Source organism: Drosophila miranda (assembly GCF_003369915.1).
Source record: "Drosophila miranda strain MSH22 chromosome Y unlocalized genomic scaffold, D.miranda_PacBio2.1 Contig_Y2_pilon, whole genome shotgun sequence".
NCBI classification, from domain to species: domain Eukaryota; kingdom Metazoa; phylum Arthropoda; class Insecta; order Diptera; family Drosophilidae; genus Drosophila; species Drosophila miranda.
Window position 1 is genome coordinate 914,612 of NW_022881614.1, and position 22,249 is coordinate 936,860.

The following is a 22,249-nucleotide window of genomic DNA, read 5'->3' on the forward strand; positions in this document are numbered from 1 at the left end:
GTTGTAACGATCCGTTCTTTTCCCGTCTGATGCAGCTGGGCTGGCTCAGCGGTCGGTAGGCTCGCTGCAACAATATTTGTATGTTGCCCCGACGACAAGTAAGAAGGCACGGGTTGGGTCTTGTACTGGTATGCTAATATGCTTTATTGGTATCTTAAGTCTATCTTACGCTATTCCGACTCCGGTGCGGGTTCTCCGCGTGGTTCTCCTCTGTGGTTCGATGAGTGTGTCGCTCCCTGGGCCCCCCCACGGCGTCGCCGAGCGTGGCACCGCCGGCTCTACTGACTGGGGCTAGCGATTCTTGGCACGTGGCCCAAATCCGCCTCTCAGTCAGGCGCCTGACGCGTTCGCTCTCACTCGACTCCCTTGGCTTTGCGGCCCGAGGATGCCTCACTCCTGGTGGGATGCGCGTCAAGCGTGGCACCGTTGGTTCAAGGGATTGGGGTCTTTGGCTCTTGGCTGCACGCTCGAGTCCGCCTCTCGACCCTCACACAACGTGTTCGCTTTCTAACGCTCTTTTCCCTTCGCTTGGTCTCCCTCTTGTCGCTCACTGTGCACTTCACTCTTGCTAGCTCCGTTTGCTGACTGTCCCTTGTTCCTGGTCGCGGCCCTCCTCTTATAGGCTCGCTTCTGCGTCAGCGCCGCCGATGCCGCCTGGCGCTAACGGCACTTTCCGCCATGCGGTGCCCGTATTTTTCCATCGGCGTTCCTTCATTCCCTTGTCGCTTTCCAACGGGACCTGGCTGGTGGCGTGATCTCATGACCATATTTGGTCATGCGCTGGGCCACTGCCGGCCCGATCCCGTCATCCCGCGGCTATCTCTCCAGGGGTCCTCCCCTCTCATCTTGGGTCCCCGGGAGAGCTCTCCTCGGGAATTCGCCGCCTCCGGATATCCCCGGATAACGGCCGTTAGCGCTTAACCCTGCACTGCCCCCTACGTGTGGGAATACCTTTCCTCACAATACATATGTACATATGTGTGTTCCAATAATATTCGATAGGAAATGTTCAATGACAGCAAAACGATTGATTCGATTTGTCTTGAGGTATTTCTCTGCTGATAGTATGTTCGAGCATGAGTCACTCCACTCCTAAACGTTGCCATACAAAATGTAATAATTTGAGGTCCGGTCTAGCTCCTGGTGTGCCTTCCGGGTCTTCATCCCCATTCTAATTCCCATCCCCATCCGAGCATGCTCTGGATTGCCCCAATAAACTGTCATCAAGTTAATTGCCCAAATGTCCGTAAAAACAAGGGCGTGTGTGTCTGTTATGTTCCCCCGATCTCAAGCGGGAGGGATGGACATCGAATCAAATTGAATTAAATCGCGGGAATCATCACCATACCGTTCTTCCCGGCATTCCATTCGCGGCACACGCACACACAAAAGCCGACAAATTGCCATTGGACGGGACTGTCCAAAATGTATATCCATTATGTAAGTCAAATATTGTGTGTTAAATGCTTAACACGCCTATTGGAAATACTACGCTGTAAGACAATATCCAGACACCGCAAACGTTGCGTAAGTTCCCCCTTTCCCCCCCATATCAGCAACAAGGTGTCCACCCAATCCGATACGATCCAAACCAAGACAAACCAAACCAAAGCAAAACCAAAGCAGAGCATGGCGAAAAAGCATAATCAAATGTGTGGCAACAACGCTTAAGAGACAGTTTAGTCAACTCCCAGGTTCTCTTAACGATGGCAATTTTTTGAGGTTTTTCATTGTGTTTTCTTCTCTTCTTTAGCTTTTCCTTCTTTTGGCATATCATTTTGTTTACTCGGCAATTTCCGCAAAAGTTTCTTTGGTGTTTACATTTCGGTTTTTATGAATGATTTCAAAATTAGATATGCTACGTTGAACCACTAAATGCTAAAGAGAGAATTTCTAGTTTCGGGGGAACCACAGAAAATTAAGACCCTGTACTATGTCTGTCCTATATGTATCTTTCATTCTGCATTTTATTGTGATTCATCTTACATACAAATGTACATATATGTACATATATTTATTCTATGGTCCATATCTAATCTAAAGTTTCCTTTCACTTCATTTGGTCAAGCAAACAGCTCTCTGAATCAGAGTCTGAGATGGAAATGTTAATTTCACAGTGATTCATGCGGTGTGGTCTCTGTTCTGAGCGATTCTTGGTGAATATAATCCACACCATATATGTACATTTATTCATTCGGATTTATATAGGTACATATGTATGTATGTACGAGTATGCACAGACTTTCGCTTTCAATTTCATTTGTTTCTTCTGCCGATTTAGCTTTGGCTGCCTCACGTTCCAATTACACAGCCAAAACCGTTGGACTAACAATTAACATTTACATTTCAATTGCAAGTCGTGCAGCAAGTTTTGTGGCTCTTGATCATCATGGCTCATGGCACAGGTGGAGGGGGATGGACGGGGTGTGGGACTGGTCAGCATTTCATTGAAATTCCAAGAGCTACGTCACATGATTATAATACTCTTATGTGATCGCAGTGCAAAGCTCTTCCAGAGCCGAAAACGCAGAGACAACACGCTCCACACACCATTTCTTATGCCAAATATTTTTAGAGATTTTGTTTACCATTTGTGAGAGAGATGCGTAGATGAACAGTATACAAGGCAGAGTTTGAGGTAGAAACATTTTGGTGAGTAAAGTATTCGAAAAGAGTGGAAAACAATGGGGATCAAACGGAAATAAATCTGCAAGTGATTCCGAATTCGGGTGAATGTCTGTTTCATGGATTCTTTCTGATTACCAGATACCTATTTCGAAGTATGTATGTAAAGGACAGTGTATCAAGCAGTTAACACTATCCCATCTAAATTAACATTTGAACTTAAGATACCATCGATAAGATCTAACCGATATAACCAGACTTAACCGATGTTTAAAAGACCTAACCGATAAGGGGTTATCGATATGAGAGTCGGTTGTTGGAAGTAGAAGCAGAAAGGTGAACAAAAAGTCGGAAGAACAGACTCATTAATTGCACATCTTAAATTATACACTTTGTACTCTTTTTCGAAAAACACTATTAATAAACGATACATTATTATTAATCTTACATTTGGGGGCTCGTCCGCGTCGAATACAGAGCTCGGAGTGTGTGAAAAAGAAAAACAGAAGAAAGCAGAAGCTGATGCCAGAAGAGGATTGTTGAAAAGTTGTTAAAGTTGTTGTTTGTAGCTACATAAAGTTGTAAAGTTGTTGTTGGTGGCTATAAACATTAAGTTGAACAATCCAAATTCTGTGAGCATAACAGTAGACACGGAGTTTAATAAAAGATCGGTCGTTTAATTCGGTTGTAAAATGTTGAAATTCATTGTCGCGCCGCAGCGTCGCCTTGTCCGTGCGCAGTACATACATAAGCAGAAAAAACACGCACAGACACGTTGTGTGTGATACACACTTATAAACAGAAAAGACAAGCACTCGTCGGGTACACAGACAGAAGTCGAAAAGAGCCGCAAAATGATGCAAACACCGCCGCCGCTGCACTGGAAAGAGAGAGAAGGAAGAAGCTGTACCAGGAACGTCGCGCCCTAGTGCAAACGAGATGGAAGATTTAGAAAATGCGGAAAACAATACTGATGATAAGATTGATCAAATGATAAAGTTGCTAAGTTTTAAAGTGCTTTGCGATGAGCAACGAGAAATGAAGATCGCTCCAGATAATTTTACAAAAGTTGTGAGCGATTGTGATGGAAAATCGGTTCCCATAGAAAAATGGTTTGAGATATTCGAAAAAAATGCCGACGCATATGAGCTTACTGAAAAGCAAAAGTATGTGCAGGCCAGAGGAAAAATGACCGGTGCAGCTAAGCTTTTCCTTGAAGCTGAATGCGTGTGCACCTATGAGAAACTCAAGAACGTATTATTGGATGAATTCACATGAAGCTATAACAGTGCAGACATTCATAAGCTGCCGCAAGAAAGAAAGAGGAAGAGTAGTGAGTCGATGCACGAGTACTTGCTGCAGATGAGAAAAATAGCAGCAGTCGGACATGTTGAAGACGCGGCTGTTATAAGCCATATTGTGAACGGTCTGGACATAAGAAAAGAGTATAAGTATGCCATGTATCGCTGTAAGACCTTCAGGGCCTTGAAAGAAGAGTTCTATATCTATGATCGTTTGAACATATCGGAGAAGAAGGGCAATAACGAACAGCATAAAACGAGTTTCAAGCAGCAAAGTGGGCAAAGCGGTAAAAAAGAATATTGCTAGAACTGTGGATCAGGAGAACACGAACGCAAAGACTGCAAAGCCGAAACGAAGTGTTTTAAGTGCAATCAGAATGGTCACATTTCGCGTAACTGTCCTTATGAAGCTGATAAAGTTGATAAAGTTCGCGTCATTTTGGATCGCAGTCGCATGAAAAAAATTCAAATAAACGGCATTGTAGTTGACTGTCTTGTGGATACAGGGTCAGATGTAACCATAAACAAAAAGAGTATGTTGAAGACCATGAAAAACGTTAAACTTTTGAAGTGCACAACTATGTTGCGCGGTCTGGGTCAGATATCAACAAAGCCTGTTGGATACTTTAATGCAGAAGTTACCGTGGATAAGTTGCAGACCACACAGAAGTTTTTAGTAGTCCCCAGTAGCCAGATTGATTTCGACGCACTTTTGGGGCATGATTTCATTAAAAAGTTCCGTTTCGTCGCTGATATGCAAGGATACACGTTTTTGAAGCATGACGCAGATCCTGTGCCAACAGATGAGCATGCTCTTATATATAATGTAACTGAAGAGTCATCCTTTGTAGCTCCACCGCAATATCGAAAAGACGTTGAACAGATGATAAGAAACAGTTACCAAATGCCCACAGAAGTTGCAAAGCAGTCTCCAATTCAACTGAAGATAGTTCCCGACGGAGTAATCAAGCCGTTTCATCACTCACCGAGTCGGTTATCAATCGTGCGCAAGTCGTCTTCAAATGTAGCGAGCAGAGTTGTCGTCGTGAAGAAAAAAGATGGTACACTTAGAGTTTGCGTAGACTACAGGAAGTTAAACAGCATGGAATTGCTGGACTGCTTCCCAGTCCCGATCATGGAGGAAGTCTTGGAAAAGCTGCAGTCGGCTAAGTGGTTTACCATAATGGACCTTGAAATCGGATTTTTCCATGTGCCTATGGAAGAGAAAAGCAAGTCGTATACGGCCTTTGTTACAAAGGAGGGATTATTCGAGTTTAATAAAGCGCCAGCTGCGTTCATTCGGTTCGTAAGCTATATTTTTCAATAATTAATCAACTCTGACATTATGCAGCTTTATATGGACGACATAATTGTATACGCCGCGTCGCCCGAGGTATGCATGAGGAAGACGAAGTTGGTCCTGGAGACAGCTGCGCAGTTTGGCCTAAAGATCAAGTGGAAGAAATGTAGCTTCATGCAGCCACGCTTTAGCTTTCTGGGCCATATCATTGAGGACGGGAGAATCTGGCCCGGCAAAGAGAAGACAGCAGCTGTCAGTCGGTTTGCTACGCCCAAAGACATTAAAGCATTATTCAGCTGCAAAGAGTATTCGACATTTCAACGGGAAGGAGTCCAATTTTTGAATCACTGTTGGGTGTACTTCTCGGTCTCATCAAATTGAGCGTTTCCCTGACAAATAAGATTCGCAGCTCTGGAAAAAAGTGTAAACCCACCCCTAAATGTACATAGTTTCGCGGCAGAGCAGACGGCGTGCAATGTACTCTTTGTAGGTCAGTGATGGGGCTGCTTGGGGCTGGGGTGTGGTATGCATGGGTATGCCTGGTTCTGGTTGCAGACGACGTCGCCACCGCTTTCGTCATGCGTCGCGTGCCAGGCGTTTTGCTTAATGTGATTAAAACAAAAGCGACAGACAGCCAACAAACAAGTAAAGTGCAGTCGGTGCTAAAGGAAAAATCAAAGAAGCTAAAGTTTGTTGCACCCTTACGAAACGTTGGTTGGGTGGGGGCCAGATCTAAAATGTTTTGCATGTTCCTTTGCACTCGGCGAATCCTAACGGACAACTACAACTTGCATTCAAATGTAGGCGCATATAATTGACTGGGTGCTATTTGGTTAGAGGGCTATAAGATAAGGAACCCCATTCTCTGGTTCCCTGGCTTGCATTCCATAATTTATGATATCTTATACCGTTGCTGCTAGGCCATAGAGATAAGCTTATAAATAACTCTCCAATTTACAAATACAGCTGCTCTGCATATTGGTGTATGTACATGAATATGCGTACGAACATGAGAATGTGTGAATGTATGCAAAGAACGGGTTAAATTTTACAAACAAACTTACCTTTAAGCGGGTTTCAGATATAAGTTGTTGCTGCTTTCTGAGTGAAATTCTCGTTCGATTCGATTGTCGGTGATTTGATATTAGTTAATTCTTTTATACATAGAGGGAAGGGAAGTGGAGAATACAGGCAGGTTCCAAAAGAGTTCCCAGAAGACGCGGGCTTCTCTTTCACGCAGGAATTTTTAATGTGTTTTGTGCAAACGGATGATCGCGAATAAATGCAAAGGTTTAGTGTAAAAGGAGCCGAAAAAAACTACAATAAATAACAAATTTGACCACACTACACCAGAACTCTCACTCACATCACGCACACAACCACATAAAGAGCAATACGCGCATAGATTTGTATTATTACTTCGTTTCCCGCTGCTTGTTTTCTTAGCACATCTCACTATGATTGTTGCCTGGGAGAGGGACTAACGCTGCAACATTTTTATGATCTGCGAATCGATGGATTTTCGTTGCAAACTTCGAGAAGCAACAAAATTTACTTGACTTAGCTGCTAGCGATGGACTGTGGAAAAATTTCACGAGCTTCCCTGTGATATTTCAGTATCGAGTGCTAGAGGTGAGAAAACATCGATATTAATTTTATAATCAACAACAGCATCGATATTGAGAAACTGCCACCACCAGCGATCAGCTGTCGCGACTTATCGAAGCACTGCCAACTCAATTGAGGAATAAAACAAAGTAATCTTTATATTATATTTGTGTGGTGTGGGAGATTTTCCCGTGGACGGCCGTTTTGAAGATCGGCGGCGCCCTTTGCTGTGGCCCACTACTCCCCCCTGCCCCAGCCCCCAGACCACCCCAGAGATGCTCTACACGGACTGTTTATCAACAAGTAAGTGGCACAAGAGAAAATCGCTGAAACTGGCCTGGAAACTGGGACCCACACTGGCTACCAGCAACACCATCGTCCTAAAGCCAGCCGATGGCTGGTTTCGGTAAAGCCGGCGCTGCCCTGGCCAATCACGCAGATGTCGATAAAGACGTGCCCCAGCTATGACAGACTGCCCGAATATGCCGCTGCCGGTGTCCAGCCCAGGGGAAGCTCTCTCTCCTATTCAGCTGTGTTCTAAAACATTGCATCTTTTAGCTTCGGGCCCGAGTCGCTGGCAATGAGCGTGTGAAGCTGCAGCTAGGAGAGTTTCAGTGTCCCATCAACAAGGTGAGTGGAAAGACACGATATCTGCCCAAATATCTAAAAATCACTGCATACTGAAATGTATTCTCGCAGTGAAGCACGCCGTCAAGCATTCCCTTTTAAAGAATTAAAAAATTCAATAGAGAACCTGCTGGACATTGCATTCGAGGTGCAACGCGACCGAGCTGCGGATGAAGATGGAGCGAAAAGACTCTGGACGAGTGTGTCAGGATACCACCTTCCACAATGCCTTCTACAAGGACACCAGACAGCTCGCCTACTTGCGTACCCAGCCGCGAGGAAAGTGAGGAGCTGAGTTAAAGGTTGAGCTGGCCAACGATGTCTGCTGAAACAGTACCTTCATATTAAATTAACGAAATAGGAAATACAAAGGCCTATACTACGGCTTACACGCAACATGTCTTTAAATACCAGCAACATTGCGACTGTTTTTGTTGAACTATTTTGTTTAAACATTGTTTTAGTCAAAATACAATAAAAGCCAGGACTAAAACCTAGCCAATCTTGTAGAAAATGTATTCATAAACGGCCTAAAGTTATGTGGGCAGAACTAACGGAACTAACAGAATTAATCAACGGAATCTCTAAATTGAGCAATATGAACGACTATCCTCATTCGTTTTTTTGTTTGACCTTTTTCGCTAAAACTTGTTTTTAGGCTAAATCCAATAAAAGCAAGTATTCAAAAAAAGCCAGTCAAGTAGAAAATTGATTCATTAATTGGATAAAACTATGTTGGCGTGGCTAAATGTTCTATATATTTATTAATATTCGAGGGAAAATCAAAAACGAGTATTTATTGGTGAATTTGCTAATTCACGTAAAATGTTTCTGGGCATACCCTGGGGGAAATGGGTGTTATTGAATTGAGAAACTGTTTGTCATCCCAGTCTCCAAAGAACGCCAAACCAACTTCGTCTCTGTTTTAAATATAACAACAATATTTTGCAGTTTATTGTATTCTTACAGAGATCAAGAATAGGTTGATTTTGATTAAATAATGATTATTTCTGATTTGTATTGTATAATTATTATATTTGATTTTTATTGTATAATTATTATTCTTGATTTTTATTGAATTATTATTATTTTTGATTTTTATTGTATAATTATTATTATAATTAATTAATTAATAATTCTTGATTTTTATTGAATATTTCTTATTTTGGATTTTTATTGAATAATTGTTATTTTTGGATCAAAACATTTAATTTATAATTATTATTTGATTTTTATTGTATAATTCTTATTATAATTATTGTTGTCGAGAAAAATTAGCTTATATATACTTGGTTTAAAGCAAGGGCACAGATACCCTACATAAAGAAAAAAGAGAGAAGAAAAATGGCCACACCGTTGCCCGCAACCAACGCCTAAGTACCTATGAAGATAAGCGATTGTGTTTTATCCGCAATTCTCACGTTCCTGGACTCAACATCTTTTATTTCGCTTCTTGGAAGCCAATGACGCTAGAGTTCTTGGAGTTTGTATGAAGACGGGCAGAGACTCGTGGTGCAAGCACTGAAGTATACTGGACATTGGAGAAGCGACGGAACCCACAAGGAGACGGTCATCTCGCTCGTGGGTGGATAATAAACATTGCAGAACACGGAGGCCAACGTGGGTGCGCACGTCAGGCAGCTGAAAAAAGCTCACATTTATATGTATGTATGCGAGATCGTGCACATACTGCCATCTCGCTCTAACCAACGAAGTTCTTGCGGGCCAGCAACTAGAGGCTTGAGTGCGCAGTTGGCTGATGAAATCGAGTGAAAATTTCTGGATTGTGGTTTGTTTGGTAAGTGCCAATTTGATTGTTGATTTGGGGAAAGGTTAGTCTGCGGGTGATGATAACCAGAGCAATGAGCAAATTAAGGGCAACGGATGAAATGGACGAGGACAACGTTGAGATGGGAAAAGTGGAAAGAGAATCCGCGCAAGGTGAAGCCTCAAATATGGAGGGGGCCGGGCCCGGCACATCAAAAGAAGCCCACTCATGGCGTTGTTAACGTTATGATGGAGATGTGGCGCCAAATGCAAGAAGGTCAGCGGGCCAATGCAATGCAAATGCAGCAGTTCCAAATGGAAGTTCTGCGGATGAATCAAATTCAAATGGAAAAAACTAATATACTTCTGCGATCCCTTGGTATTAGTGGAAGGACAACTGGCGAGCCAGGACCACAATCAACCACGGCTGAGCCCTCAGTGATATCAGACGCAGTCTCATCACCAAGGCAACCGGTTCCTTCTCAGGAAACGCAAAGAAAATTGTACGATCCACCGGAGTTTAATGGTGCTCCCGAAGAGTGGCCAATGTTCAAACATTGCAGAACACGGAGGCCAACGTGGGTGCGCACGTCAGGCAGCTGAAAAAAGCTCACATTTATATGTATGTATGCGAGATCGTGCACATACTGCCATCTCGCTCTAACCAACGAAGTTCTTGCGGGCCAGCAACTAGAGGCTTGAGTGCGCAGTTGGCTGATGAAATCGAGTGAAAATTTCTGGATTGTGGTTTGTTTGGTAAGTGCCAATTTGATTGTTGATTTGGGGAAAGGTTAGTCTGCGGGTGATGATAACCAGAGCAATGAGCAAATTAAGGGCAACGGATAAAATGGACGAGGACAACGTTGAGATGGGAAAAGTGGAAAGAGAATCCGCGCAAGGTGAAGCCTCAAATATGGAGGGGGCCGGGCCCGGCACATCAAAAGAAGCCCACTCATGGCGTTGTTAACGTTATGATGGAGATGTGGCGCCAAATGCAAGAAGGTCAGCGGGCCAATGCAATGCAAATGCAGCAGTTCCAAATGGAAGTTCTGCGGATGAATCAAATTCAAATGGAAAAAACTAATATACTTCTGCGATCCCTTGGTATTAGTGGAAGGACAACTGGCGAGCCAGGACCACAATCAACCACGGCTGAGCCCTCAGTGATATCAGACGCAGTCTCATCACCAAGGCAACCGGTTCCTTCTCAGGAAACGCAAAGAAAATTGTACGATCCACCGGAGTTTAATGGTGCTCCCGAAGAGTGGCCAATGTTCAACGAAGCTTTCACTATGACCACTGCAGAGTACGGATACAGTGACAGGCAAAATTTGTTACGCCTCCAAAAGGCAATAAAGGGCAAGGCTAGGGAGACCGTTGAATGTTTGCTTATTCACAGTTCTAACGTTTCAAATATTTTAGAGACCCTTAAACAAAATTTTGGTAGACCGGAGAAACTCGTAAAAAGCCAGATTAGTCGCGTTAGAGAATTTCCGAGCATTCGCGAAGGTTCAAGTAGAGTTCAAAATGAAGGTACAAAACTTGGCTTCATTCTTAGAAGCAGCTAACGCACATCAGCAGTTAAAAAACCCAACATTAATGGAGGAGTTAATCTTAAAGTTGCCAGTGCAACAGAGACTGGAGGGGGCACGCCATTCCAAGCAACTAGGAGATGAAAAATCGATCAGTCATTTAAGTCTATGGCTTCAGAGATTGGCCGAAGAAGTGCAAGACGCAGGATTGGTTGACGATCAGGCGACGTTCAAGCCAAAGAAGGAAAACATGGAGACTATTCCATGCAAACGACATCGGACTTGTAACCATGAAGGCGTGCTCCGCCTGCAATGGGAAACACGACTTGGAAAACTGTAACTCATTTGCCCAGTTAGAACTTGAAAAAAAATGGCAGCATGTAAGGGAAAGAAAATTATGCTTCAATTGCCTAAAGTACGGCCATCGTAGTCAAAAATGTAGACGACATCACCAATGTGGACTTGATGGATGTGCCAAACGCATTCACCGTTTGCTCCATGCAGAATCAGTTAATCAACCAGGCGAGGAAGTAAAGTTCACAGGAACAGCAACGCATGAGGCTAGCTCAATGATTTTGTTTAAGATATTGCCTGTTAATCTTCATGCTAAAAATAAAATAGTGAGGTGCCACGCCTTTTTGGATGAAGGTTCTGCAGTAACCCTTATAAATGAAAGCCTGGCAGACGAGTTAGGATTACATGGGCCCAAAGAAAGTCTGACATTGCAATGGTTTGGAGAAAAGACATCAACGGAATTGGTCAGCATATTTAATATTGGAATATCTGATGAACGTGGAGGCAAGGTCTATGCACTAAACGGAGTAAGGACTATTAAGGATTTACGGCTGCCGAAGCAATCCGTAAACATGTCTGAGCTAAGTTCGCAATACCCACACATAAAGAGTATTCCTGTAAAAGGCTATAGAAATGCCTGAAATACTAATCGGACTAGATAACCTACATTTGATAGCTCCAAAGCAAATGAGATCTATGGGATACGTTGGGCCAGCCATTGCATTAACCAATCTGGGATGGGTTGCGTATGGAAAATGTCGCGGAGAATCAGGACCCATGAGTAATGTAAAGGCCGTACATCTGGTTAAACACAATGACGAGCACATTGAACAGTTGGTGCGAGACTACATCACGAATTCGGAAATGGATGTGCGGATTGTGAAGAGCCACGTAGAAGGTCGAGAAACTGAGAGATCGAACCGATTGCTATCAACCACGACAAAACGTATTGGTGACCGTTTTGAAACGGGATTACTATGGAAAGTGGATGACGTCGTCTTGCCTGACAGCAAGAAAATGGCAATAAAGAGACAATTGTCTTTGGAAAGAAAATTTATACATGATCCAGAGTACTACAAAAAATACTGCGACCTGATGGAAGCATACGAAGAAAAGTCATACATTCGGCATATCACAAGCAATGAACTGGAAGTGGACAAGAAAAAAGAATGGTTCCTGCCTCATTTTGGGGTCTTAAATCCTAACAAGCCCGGCAAGTTGAGAATTGTTTTCGACGCGGCTGCAGAAGTCGATGGAGTGTCGTTAAACTCCATGCTCATGACTGGCCCCGACGGGTATCAATCCCTAACGGACATTCTTATGAGGTTCAGACAGAAACCGATTGGAGTCTGTGCTGACATAGCAGAAATGTTCCACCAAGTCATAATACGAAAGGAGGATCGATGTGCCCAACGCATACTATGGAGGAAGAATCCAGGCGACGAGATGAAGGAGTATGAAATGCAGGTCATGACCTTTGGAGCCAAATGTTCACCGGCCTCTGCTCAATATGTGAAAAATAGAAACGCACTTGAATTTAAGGAATCGTATCCAGATGCGGTGAATGCCATTATTAAAAACCATTATGTGGACGATTTGGTGCATTGTTTTTCATCCGAAGAATCGGCTGTGAGAGTCGTGAAGGAGATAGTTGACATTCACAAAAAGGGAGGATTCGAACTGAGAAAGTTTGTGTCCAATTCGAAATTCTTCAACAAGGTTTTTGGTAACGAACAAGTAGCTGAACCCATAACTCTTGATAGGGATGAATCTTCGCATTATCAAAAGGTCCTGGGAATGTACTGGTGTACACGCAGCGACGAATTTGGGTTCTCACTTTCGTTTAACAAAATTGACGCATCAATCTTTTCAGAATCAAGAAAACCGTCTAAGCTAGAAGTATTGCGAGTGGTTATGTCTGTGTTTGACCCATTTGGAATTCTAGCCGAATATTCCCTGATCGCTAAACTGCTTCTGCAGTCAATATGGCAAAAGCGAACAGAGTGGGACCAGCCAATTGAGGGCGACGATATAAAGCAATGGAAATGTTGGTTGCGCAGCCTAAGCCAAGCATGCAAGATAAGGATACCCCGATGTTACGCTGAAGAGTTCTTTGGGGAACCAATTGAACTACACATATTTTGCGATGCGAGTGAGTCAGCTTATGCAGCAGTTGGATACTGGCGCATACGTACGAAATCTGGATGGAAGTCCGCATTTATAATGGGAAAGACCAAGTGTGCCCCTATGAAACTATCGACCATACCCAGGCTCGAGCAGGCGGCAGTGCTAGGAACTCGTCTCAGGAAATGTATTCTTGAGGGTCACGACGTCAACCCCAAATGTGTCCACATGTGGTCCGACTCCAAGACTGTCTTAGCATGGATTAAATCAGATCACAGAAAATATAAGCCATATGTAGGACACAGAATTGACGAGATACTTGAAGCCACAAGGTTGGAAGATTGGCATTGGGTGCCTACTAAGGATAACCCGGCAGACTTTGGCACCAAACTCAGATCTGGAACTCGAGAAACCTCCTGGTTGAGAGGCCCTCAATTCCTTCAAGAGGACGCAAGTCAATGGAATCTAGGAACTTCAGACGTTGGTGACACGGAACTGGAACTAAGAAGCAAGTTTACGTTATCAATCAATGAGATGTCTTCAGATGGATCTGTCAATATCGTATTCAGGGAGTTGCTGGAAAGGTTCTCTTCATTTACAAGGCTGATGCGATTTGTCGCTTGGGTCTACAGGATGTGTGATCGTAAGATCAAACGAAAAGTCTACCTTGATGTAGCTGAAATTGACTCTCTCCGTACGTACGCCCATTCTCATATGTTGGAATCGACTATATGGGACCGTTTCTGGTTGTAAGAGGAAGGAGTACCGAGAAACGCTGGATATGCATATTTACATGCCTTACAATAAGAGCAATTCGTTTGGAAATTGCCAGGGACCTGACAACAGATACGTGTCTTCGAGTATTGCATAACTTCATGGCGCGGCGCGGAAGACCAGTAAGAATCCGATCTGACAATGGTACCAATTTGGTGGGAGCTGAGCGTGAATTGAAAAGAAAATTACAGGACCTCGATCACATTAGAATAGCGAACGAGCTGTCAACCAAGCAGATCGAATGGCTGTTTAATTGCCCGCTAAGCCCCCATGCAGGTGGGTGCTGGGAAAGATTGGTATGCAGTGTGAAGAGGGCCATAGGACACGCGCTGCATGACAAAAACCTGAAAGAAGACATACTCTATAGCCTAATGTGTAACGCTGAAAACATAGTAAATTCCAGACCGCTTACACACATTGCTCTGGATAACACCACAGACGATCCGATAACCCCTAATCACTTTCTTTTAGGTTCTCCCAATTCTAGCCAGACACCACATCCACAAGAGGAGAAGTACCAGCCAACTCGAAAGGAATGGCGCATCGCTCAGCAGATCTCACACTCATTTTGGAACAAGTGGCTTAATGAGTACCTACCAGACTTATGCAGACGGACAAAGTGGCATCACCCAGTGCCACCACTCGCTGAAATGGACATTGTTCTTATCTGTGATAAGAACCTTCATCGATCTCAATGGAAAAAGGGAGTTATTCTAGCAGTCACGCCTGGACGCGACGGACAGGTTCGCTCAGCCACTGTAAAGACGACGGCTGGAGTTCTACACCGCCCAACCTGTATGCTGGCAAAGCTAGACATATTGTGAATCACGAGCGTGCTTGATTCACGGTGGTGGGGATGTTGTCGAGAAAAATTAGCTTATATATACTTAGTTTTAAGCAAGGGCACAGATACCCTACATAAAGAAAAAAGAGAAGAAAAATGGCCACACTATGAAAAGACAAGAAGGTCACATTAGTTTGAGCAGTCGAAGAAAGAGCGGGGAGAAAAGACGAAGCGTGCGTAGATATATTACCTACATATAAGAATAAAATGTATTAACCTCCTTTTGCAAATAGGAAATAAAACGCAACCAACGCCTAAGTACCTATGAAGATAAGCGATTGTGTTTTATCCGCAACTCTCACGTTCCTGGACTCAACAATTATTATTTTTTTATATGTAGTATTATTATTTCTGACTTTTATTGAATAAAGATTATTTTTGATTTTTATTGTTTGTGATTTTTTTTCATGTTTGTCATCCTAGGCTCCAATTAATGCAAAAACAATTTTGTCTCTGCTTTAAACCTATTGCAACGATATTTTGCAGCTCATCGTCTTTCTACAGAGACCAAGATATAAGGATATATGTATATAAATACAAGATAATAATAATATGTATGAATATGTCTAAAACATATATATACATATGAGAAAATTTCTTGATTAATTACGTTTTAAAAACAGTTCGGAAAACAGGATCTTCATATAAAATTAACGAAATAGGGTATACAAGGGCATATACACGCATCATGTCTTAAAATACCAGCAACATTGAGACTGTTTTTTTGTTGAACTATTTTGTTTAAGCCTCGTTCTAGTCAAAACACAATAAAAGCATGGACTAAAAACTAACCAATCTTGTAGAAAATTTATTCGTCAATGGCCTAAAATTATGTGGGTAGAACTAAAGGTTTTAGTTAGACAGAATTATTCAACGGAATATAAAAAACGAGGAATATGTATGATGGAACTTGAATTCGTCAGTATATTTTTCAAATGAGACTGATTTCTGAGGGTCGGACGGACAAAACAAAGATTACGGACCAATGAGCTTCCTATTTCGTAGCCTTAACAACAGAAATCCAATAAAAGCAAATATTTAGAATAAGCCAGTCAAGTAGAAAATAGATTCACTAATCGGATAACATTATGTGGGCATGGCTAAATGTTCTATATAGCTACTAATATTCCACGGAATATCAAAAACGAGGAATATGTATGATGGAACTTGAATTCGTCAGTATATTTACGGTATATTTTTCAAATCAGACGGTATATTTGATCGATAAATCCATTTGCAATACTTCGAATAAACGCGGTATCAATTTAATTTAAGCGTCGCGTCTTGGAAAAATCTGAAAATATATGTAAAATGGGTACAAACATAGAGCAGCAATACAAAATATTGAATGCTGAACTGATGGACCACGTACAGAAAATACGTGTGGAGCTGGGGGAGTACAAAAAGCTGGTCGTCGGTCTGCAAACGGAGCTGTTGGAGATGCGAGAGTCTCACGTCCTGGAAATGGACTTAAAAAAAGCAGCTGAAGTACGGCATCAGCACCCTGCTCAAAAATTTGGATCTGAAGGAGGACTTTCTTACCGGCGTTACCCACACCACGCCTTCTGTCCATCGACGGTCGAACATCAAGGAAATTTGTTATATGCGTCGTATAAGTAGCCTTACCCGATCTTCAGTGACTTGTTCACCCACCCGTCGCCGCAGCAGTACCGTCCGTGCCGGTAGTGGTAGTAGCAGCGCTATTATAACAGAAGACGCCACAGATGTGGATACAACCACAGCCTCAGAGGATACACACAGACCGCTAATTAGACAGCCTTTGCCCGTGCGGATTCAATGTACTAATAATATATTTACTTTTAGAACATCGATAGCGCAGTTACGCCACCTCCAAGACGTGTTGCGGAAATGGCCTGGGCCCTTGAAGACACTGACGAGGAATCTCCCACCATTCCAGTGGTGGAGTCCTGTGAACCCGACGAGATACTCGCGGCACTGTCTCCATGTGACCAAGCTGACAGCCTCTTCTCCATTCTAGAGGAAACGGACAGCGAGGATGCCGCGGATACCTCGTCAGTGGAGGTTGGAGATGCAGCAGAGGCCCCAATCAGCGCTGCATCCAGGCGGGACCGAGTCCTTCGCGGGCTTTGCGAAAACGTGCCCAAGGAGACTGGCAAACAAGTAAAGACCGTCTTGGCCATTCCCTGCCATGATAATGACAGCAGCTACGACGTGAGCATACAGAAGCCGCGGCAGGCCCTTACGCCCAGCTTGTCCATTGAGACGTCGAGACAGAGCCAGTTCAATGGAATTGGCAGTCGGTCTGGCAGAACTAGCACACCTTTACCCTCCCCGGTCCCTGACATACATCAGAAGACGGTTAGTGTGGCCAGGGGCAGGGGCAGGCCCAGAGGCAGAGGCAGAGGAAGTGCCAAACCCACTAACGACACGCTCAGTCCGAGTGACCCGCTCAGTGGCGATGCAGATATGTCCAGTGCCAGCTGCAGCACCAGTGGACGGCCGAGTCGTAAGTGTCGTCCCACCTCGTATTAAGAGCCAAAAATAAATGCAAAAATGCGCAACGACTCTCTCCCTACCAAAAAGTCTTCGAAATAGATTTACATGTTTGGTTCTTATGTATATATTTTTTTGTAGTTGATTAGATAGTTTACATATTTGAATTAAAATGGTATTTATTCAGAAACATGTGTACAAAATGGATTGGGATAGGATGGACATTTAAATACAATCGTATATATATATGTATATAGTATGTAGATTGGTTTACGTAGGCCGACAATAATTGCACTTTGAGAGCAGCATCCACATCAGACCACCTCGAATTTGCCCAGACAACAGTTAAGGTGATCCACAGGATGGCCGGAGAGGACAGTCGTTGGCTGCTCGGTGTTCTCTTTGATCTCGCTGAAAATGTTTTGAATCTTATTCAGAATCTGCTGCGAGTTTTCCCCATTGCTGTCTTCGTTGGAGGGAGTCTGTGTAAGAGGCCTCTCCTGTTCGCTCGGAGTGTGCTGAAGTGCTGCTGTTTGCGGCTGCCCTTGGACTTGGTCGGCGGGCAACTCCACGCCCAGGCTGGCCACCAGCTTGTTGAGCGCCTCGATCTTCTCCCGCACACGGCCTCGGCGGTGGGCAGAGAACCGCGTGACAATTGGTGATGCTCCTGATGCTCCTGGTGGACATGGACGTGTGAATGATCATGTGAATGGCCGTCTGAATGATCGTGGTCGTGCAAATGATCATGTGAATGGTGCTCGTGATGATCCTTAGTTTCGCACTCTTCTGGTTCTCCAGTTTCATCAGGCTGCTTCCCTGCCTGGCTATGGTAAGCCTTGACCTGCGAAATACATTCTTTAGATGACCAGACCATGGATAAGTGTGCCATTACCCACCTCATAAAGCTGCAGGCGATCCAGTTGCTGCTTCAGCATCAGCTGCTGGAGCTGGAGCTCAACATTCTCGTGCGAGAGCCGGATCATTCTGGGTGAGGGCCCGCGAGGCGGCCACCTTGTCCGATTCCATGGTGGCCAGGAGTTTGGACTGATCCGGCTGCTCTGACTGCAGGCGATCCAACTGCTGCTCCATCTCAGCGAGTGCCGCTTCCTTTACATGCAGCTGATCATCTTGGGACTTGATCTTCAACTGGAACTCGTGTCGCTTAAAGTCAAAGTCACTGAGGCGCTCTTTGGGAGCAGCAAGCTCTGTTGTCAAAGCAGTCTGGAGAGGAACGAGATAATACTCATCTTACTATTATATTGTTTTTTGTAATGCTTTGTAAATCCTTTGGTTACCTGATCGATTTGCGGCTCTGCAGGCGTCTGGGGTTGGCTGGCCTCGTTGAACTGCGCTTGTAGGCTCAGATTCTTTTGTATGTCGCGCTCCAGACCACTCACGTGCTCCACCAGCTGCCGCTCGCGTTCCCTCAGCTCGAGCAACTCCTCCGTGTGCTCAGAGTTTTTCTCGTTGAGCTTGGCTATCTCGCTGTTCTGGTGCTGGACATAGTTCTGGTACTGGCCAGAGGTCTGCTCCTTGTCTTGCGTCAACTGGCCCACCATGGCCTGCAGGTCCCTGATCTGCTGCTCGTACATGTATTGCGTCTGGGTGAGGGACTCTACGCGGTTGTCGGCATTGATGTTGGACTCGTCGGAGAGCTGGCGCAGCTTCAGCTGAGCCATCTCCAGTTCGCCCGATTTCTTGGCCAGCTGCCGCTGTAGCTCATCCTGACGGAGGTTTATCTGTTTCAGCTGTGCCTCCATTTCGAGCAGGTGCGACTGCTAATCCACGATTTGTGCTTGCGATTCAGTCAGCTTGTGCAAGAGCTGGGCACTGTGGTGGCGCTGCTGTTCCACACCGGCCTGCTGTCCCTGACAGTGCTGCTGTAGCTGCTCAAGGCGCAGTCTGGTCTGACCCTGCTCGGTGCGCAGCTCCTTTAGCTCCAGCTCGCGCTCCCGACAGGCGACACGTGCTCTGGTCAGCTCGGCGTTCAATTGGGCCTTCTCCGCAATGATGACCTGAATGGTCTGGAGATTGGATTCATTAGGGGCTCCATTCGGAGCGAATATGGGCGAGTCCGGTTCTGGCTGCGTAAAGAGCACAGCTGCCGTGGGGGTGGGCAAGGCTGCCAGGGAAACAGCCTCCTCCGACTGCTGCCGGACATGCAGACTGCTGGAACCTCCTCCCCCATTTTCATTCACATTCACCTCGCTGTCGGAACGCTCGGACAAGTTGCTGGCGATGCTGACGGTGGAGGCATGGTTGTTGTTGCGCTGCTGGTACTCCTGCTGTAGCAATATTGTTTTAATTAAAATCAATACGAAACTTAATGTTGTCCACGTCACAAGGGCCGATAAATGTATCTCCCTACCTTCTTTCTGGCTGCGGCCAATTTCAGCGCCTTGGCATCATGTGTGTCATCTGGCATGACCTAAGGGGGTAGCTTCAGCAGCCTCGCTTTTAAGTTGATCACTTAATTCTTCAATCCACAAATTGTAAAAAACAAGAAAATTTTAGTTGTAAATATACCTATGATGGTGATGATGGTCACACTGGAAATTGTTTTGGACAAACCTTCCGGCGCTATGGGGTCGCACTGGAAATTCATTTGGCCACATACGGGCAGACTTGGCGATAGGCAAATTTGATTGTCAGTTTTGGTTTGGGGGGAGCTTTAGTCGAATTTGGATTTTGAATGCATTACGAAATCACCGCCGAATTGGACGGAAGCAAGAAAAATGAATTATATTCCGTGGCTTATCAGCGCTGCTCTATGGCTGTGGCTCTAACGTGCGACAGTTATACGATCAAGGAGGCGGGCTATGCCTACCGGGACTTCTTCATGGTTCACACGCTAGACAATAACCAGGTCAATAACAATAAGCGCCTGCACTTGAAGTTCTATGTCCTTACCAGCATGGATGCGCATATTTTGCTCTCGGTGACCAACAGACTGCGTCCCAATGACCGCGTGTACGAGATTGGTATGTCAAGGTTACACTGAATGGGATCTCTTAGCGACGTACAATCTCTCTCTCTCTCTCTCTCTTTTTACCCACTCTCTGTTCCAGTGATAGGAGCCGGCGGAAATACCTTTTCCGCCATCCGCACGGCCATGGGCCTGCGACGTGTATCCACGAATCAAGATCGGAATTTATTATCTGTGTTCGAGCCGACGCCAATAGAGATTGTGCAAACCCAGGGTGAGTCTCGTCTCTGCCTATCCAAAGTGCTTATCTCAGGCGTCACTTCCTCTAATTCTCGTCCCTCCCTCCACAGATGCTGAGCTGTTTGTTTATATACCCGGATTCAAAACGGAACCACTGCTACAGTTCATGGACGCCTCGGCCCTGACGATCAACTACATAAGCTTCAGCTCCTTCGGTACTAACACTGCGCGCTGTTTCTACGACTGCTCCTTCGATGGGTTCGGTAAGCTCCTGAACAAGACAGGATCTGACTGATCATTCTGATTGTTCTTGTTTTCCTTGCACATCATTAAAGACAAGGAAATATCGAAGAAGACGCCTGCGCTGTCATGGGAGCAGAAACTGATGGCGGATCTCATATACCAGGGCGAGAATGCGAGTGTTCCGGTGAACCTAACATCGATTGCGTTCCATTTCCAAGCGCGTTCGATCGCCTACGAGCAGGCCAATGCTCTGCTCCGCACCCGAATGCATCTGATGATGGTAGGCAGAGAAATGCCATCTAGACCTTAGACAAATCGATTTACCTTCTCGTCTACCCACAGCATTGGCAGGATAACAGTCTGCGTTGGAATCCAGAGCGATACGGACAACTGAAGTCTTTCGAGCATCCCCGCCTGGAGATCTGGACGCCGCAGCTCACAGTGCTGAATGGAGCCATGGACTCCCTGGGCGAGGCGCTTAAAACCTACGAGCTTCGTGTCTTTTCAGATGGCAATGTCACCCTGTACGCTAGCAACCTGGAGCTATCCAGCTGGTGAGTGGACAGCGCACGCGATTGGCCGAAGGAGCACATCGCGTGCGACGTGGAGCTAGGCGTGCTCAGACAGCCAAGTCAGAGCAACATAATCGTAAAATACGAATGGACAATCATCGGCTTATCAGTGCTTCATCTGGGAAACGACTCGGCCAGTCGATATTCGGACCAGGGCATGCTCCATACGATGGCGGGCGATGTGGCCATTGAGTTCATGCTGCAGCGGAACAGCTCCTTCTATATGACGGTCTTCTATATGCCGCTGATTGGTATGGGAAATACTTTTATTTTATAACTATAAACCATCATATGTTGTTCCGTTGCAGCCTGCGAGATCTTCATTATCCTATCGTTTGTGCTTCGCTCCACCCGACGTAGTGCTCTCATACTCATTGCCCTCCTCATAATTGCCTGGGGACTTATGTACATAACGCGCCACGCCTCTCCGCACTATGAGCCCGCCTTAAGTAAGCCGATTTTCTTGCAAGGTTCTATCAGATATCAGGATCTCAGGGACTACAAGCTGGTTCTCTCTCTTTCTCTTTCTTGTAGGGTCAGACTACAAGATCATAATGATTGTCAGCTGCTATTGCTATATCCTGCACATCTGCATCATGTGGCTGGAGCGCTATCCGCCAAGGAACAAGGCACCCGCATTCCTTGCATCCTTGATCAATTCGAACCTCCAGCGCTGTGTCCTAGGACTGCGCTATGCGGATGTGAGCGGATCGAATCATTTCATTTTCATCTAAGCAATCTACATAGTCTTTCTGTTCTGTTCTTTCAGTCGAACGCGAACTGCGACATTCAGGAGAAACCCTGGTCCCACTTGGCCAAGATCCTCAACAATCTGAGCTTCATTGGCGTCTGCATTGCGTTCGCAGTGATGAATGTGACAAGCAGAGTTTGAAAAATCGAATGAATTTCCTTTATTTGCAGTGAGAGAGATATGTTATTAATGGGTTCTTAATAAATACGAAATATTCAGAGACAGATCCGGTTCGGTTCGTTTCAG

At 44.9% G+C, this 22,249-nt stretch overlaps 5 protein-coding genes and 1 long non-coding RNA gene across 7 annotated transcripts; 5 read left to right on the top strand and 1 right to left on the bottom strand.

The window, feature by feature from the left end:
- The first annotated feature begins 5,463 nt into the window (after positions 1-5,463).
- Positions 5,464-7,848, top strand: LOC108159523. 2 transcript variants are annotated; one of them, XR_004474351.1, is made up of 4 exons: positions 5,464-6,858; positions 6,927-7,137; positions 7,393-7,464; positions 7,534-7,848. It is a non-coding gene; the product is annotated as an uncharacterized LOC108159523 (long non-coding RNA). The 2 variants fall into 2 exon arrangements; XR_004474350.1 differs by having other exon boundaries at positions 6,837-7,137.
- Positions 7,849-9,784: 1,936 nt separating this feature from the next.
- LOC117193280 lies at positions 9,785-15,070 on the top strand. Its single transcript, XM_033398023.1, has 2 exons — positions 9,785-14,969; positions 15,030-15,070. The coding sequence occupies exon 1, from the start codon at positions 11,688-11,690 to the stop codon at positions 13,929-13,931; it is 2,244 nt and encodes a 747-aa protein (XP_033253914.1). The 5' UTR covers positions 9,785-11,687; the 3' UTR covers positions 13,932-14,969; positions 15,030-15,070.
- Positions 15,071-16,155: 1,085 nt separating this feature from the next.
- Positions 16,156-17,461, top strand: LOC117192859 (shugoshin-like). The gene is made up of 2 exons (XM_033397613.1): positions 16,156-16,284; positions 16,621-17,461. Exons 1-2 carry the CDS (start codon positions 16,156-16,158, stop codon positions 17,308-17,310), a joined length of 819 nt encoding a protein of 272 aa, XP_033253504.1. The 3' UTR covers positions 17,311-17,461.
- A 22-nt stretch (positions 17,462-17,483) lies between these two features.
- Positions 17,484-19,795, bottom strand: LOC117192860 (golgin subfamily A member 2-like). Its single transcript, XM_033397614.1, is given in 6 exon segments — positions 17,484-17,964; positions 18,054-18,112; positions 18,168-18,252; positions 18,254-18,492; positions 18,567-19,556; positions 19,640-19,795. Coding segments are annotated over 6 exon segments (1,809 nt in total). The 5' UTR covers positions 19,697-19,795; the 3' UTR covers positions 17,484-17,585.
- A 119-nt stretch (positions 19,796-19,914) lies between these two features.
- On the top strand, positions 19,915-22,227 carry LOC117193760. The gene is made up of 8 exons (XM_033398490.1): positions 19,915-20,252; positions 20,340-20,471; positions 20,548-20,700; positions 20,773-20,960; positions 21,023-21,503; positions 21,561-21,701; positions 21,787-21,953; positions 22,022-22,227. The coding sequence occupies exons 1-5, from the start codon at positions 19,964-19,966 to the stop codon at positions 21,236-21,238; spliced, it is 978 nt and encodes a 325-aa protein (XP_033254381.1). The 5' UTR covers positions 19,915-19,963; the 3' UTR covers positions 21,239-21,503; positions 21,561-21,701; positions 21,787-21,953; positions 22,022-22,227.
- Positions 21,422-22,144, top strand: LOC117192861. The gene is made up of 4 exons (XM_033397615.1): positions 21,422-21,503; positions 21,561-21,701; positions 21,787-21,953; positions 22,022-22,144. Exons 1-4 carry the CDS (start codon positions 21,422-21,424, stop codon positions 22,142-22,144), a joined length of 513 nt encoding a protein of 170 aa, XP_033253506.1.
- Positions 22,228-22,249: the final 22 nt, after the last annotated feature.

What these genes read in the sequence shown, in the direction of transcription:
- LOC117192859 (XM_033397613.1), top strand. Translation starts at nt 16,156, where the DNA reads ATGGACCACGTACAGAAAATACGTGTGGAGCTGGGGGAGTACAAAAAG. An exon ending in ACTTAAAAAAAGCAGCTGAA is followed by an intron (nt 16,285 to 16,620) that starts GTACGGCATCAG and finishes ATTTACTTTTAG; the next exon opens with AACATCGATAGCGCAGTTAC.
- LOC117192861 (XM_033397615.1), top strand. Translation starts at nt 21,422, where the DNA reads ATGGCGGGCGATGTGGCCATTGAGTTCATGCTGCAGCGGAACAGCTCC. An exon ending in CTTCTATATGCCGCTGATTG is followed by an intron (nt 21,504 to 21,560) that starts GTATGGGAAATA and finishes GTTCCGTTGCAG; the next exon opens with CCTGCGAGATCTTCATTATC. An exon ending in GCACTATGAGCCCGCCTTAA is followed by an intron (nt 21,702 to 21,786) that starts GTAAGCCGATTT and finishes TCTTTCTTGTAG; the next exon opens with GGTCAGACTACAAGATCATA.
- LOC117193760 (XM_033398490.1), top strand. Translation starts at nt 19,964, where the DNA reads ATGCATTACGAAATCACCGCCGAATTGGACGGAAGCAAGAAAAATGAA. An exon ending in TGACCGCGTGTACGAGATTG is followed by an intron (nt 20,253 to 20,339) that starts GTATGTCAAGGT and finishes TCTCTGTTCCAG; the next exon opens with TGATAGGAGCCGGCGGAAAT. An exon ending in CTGCTCCTTCGATGGGTTCG is followed by an intron (nt 20,701 to 20,772) that starts GTAAGCTCCTGA and finishes ACATCATTAAAG; the next exon opens with ACAAGGAAATATCGAAGAAG.
- LOC117193280 (XM_033398023.1), top strand. Translation starts at nt 11,688, where the DNA reads ATGCCTGAAATACTAATCGGACTAGATAACCTACATTTGATAGCTCCA.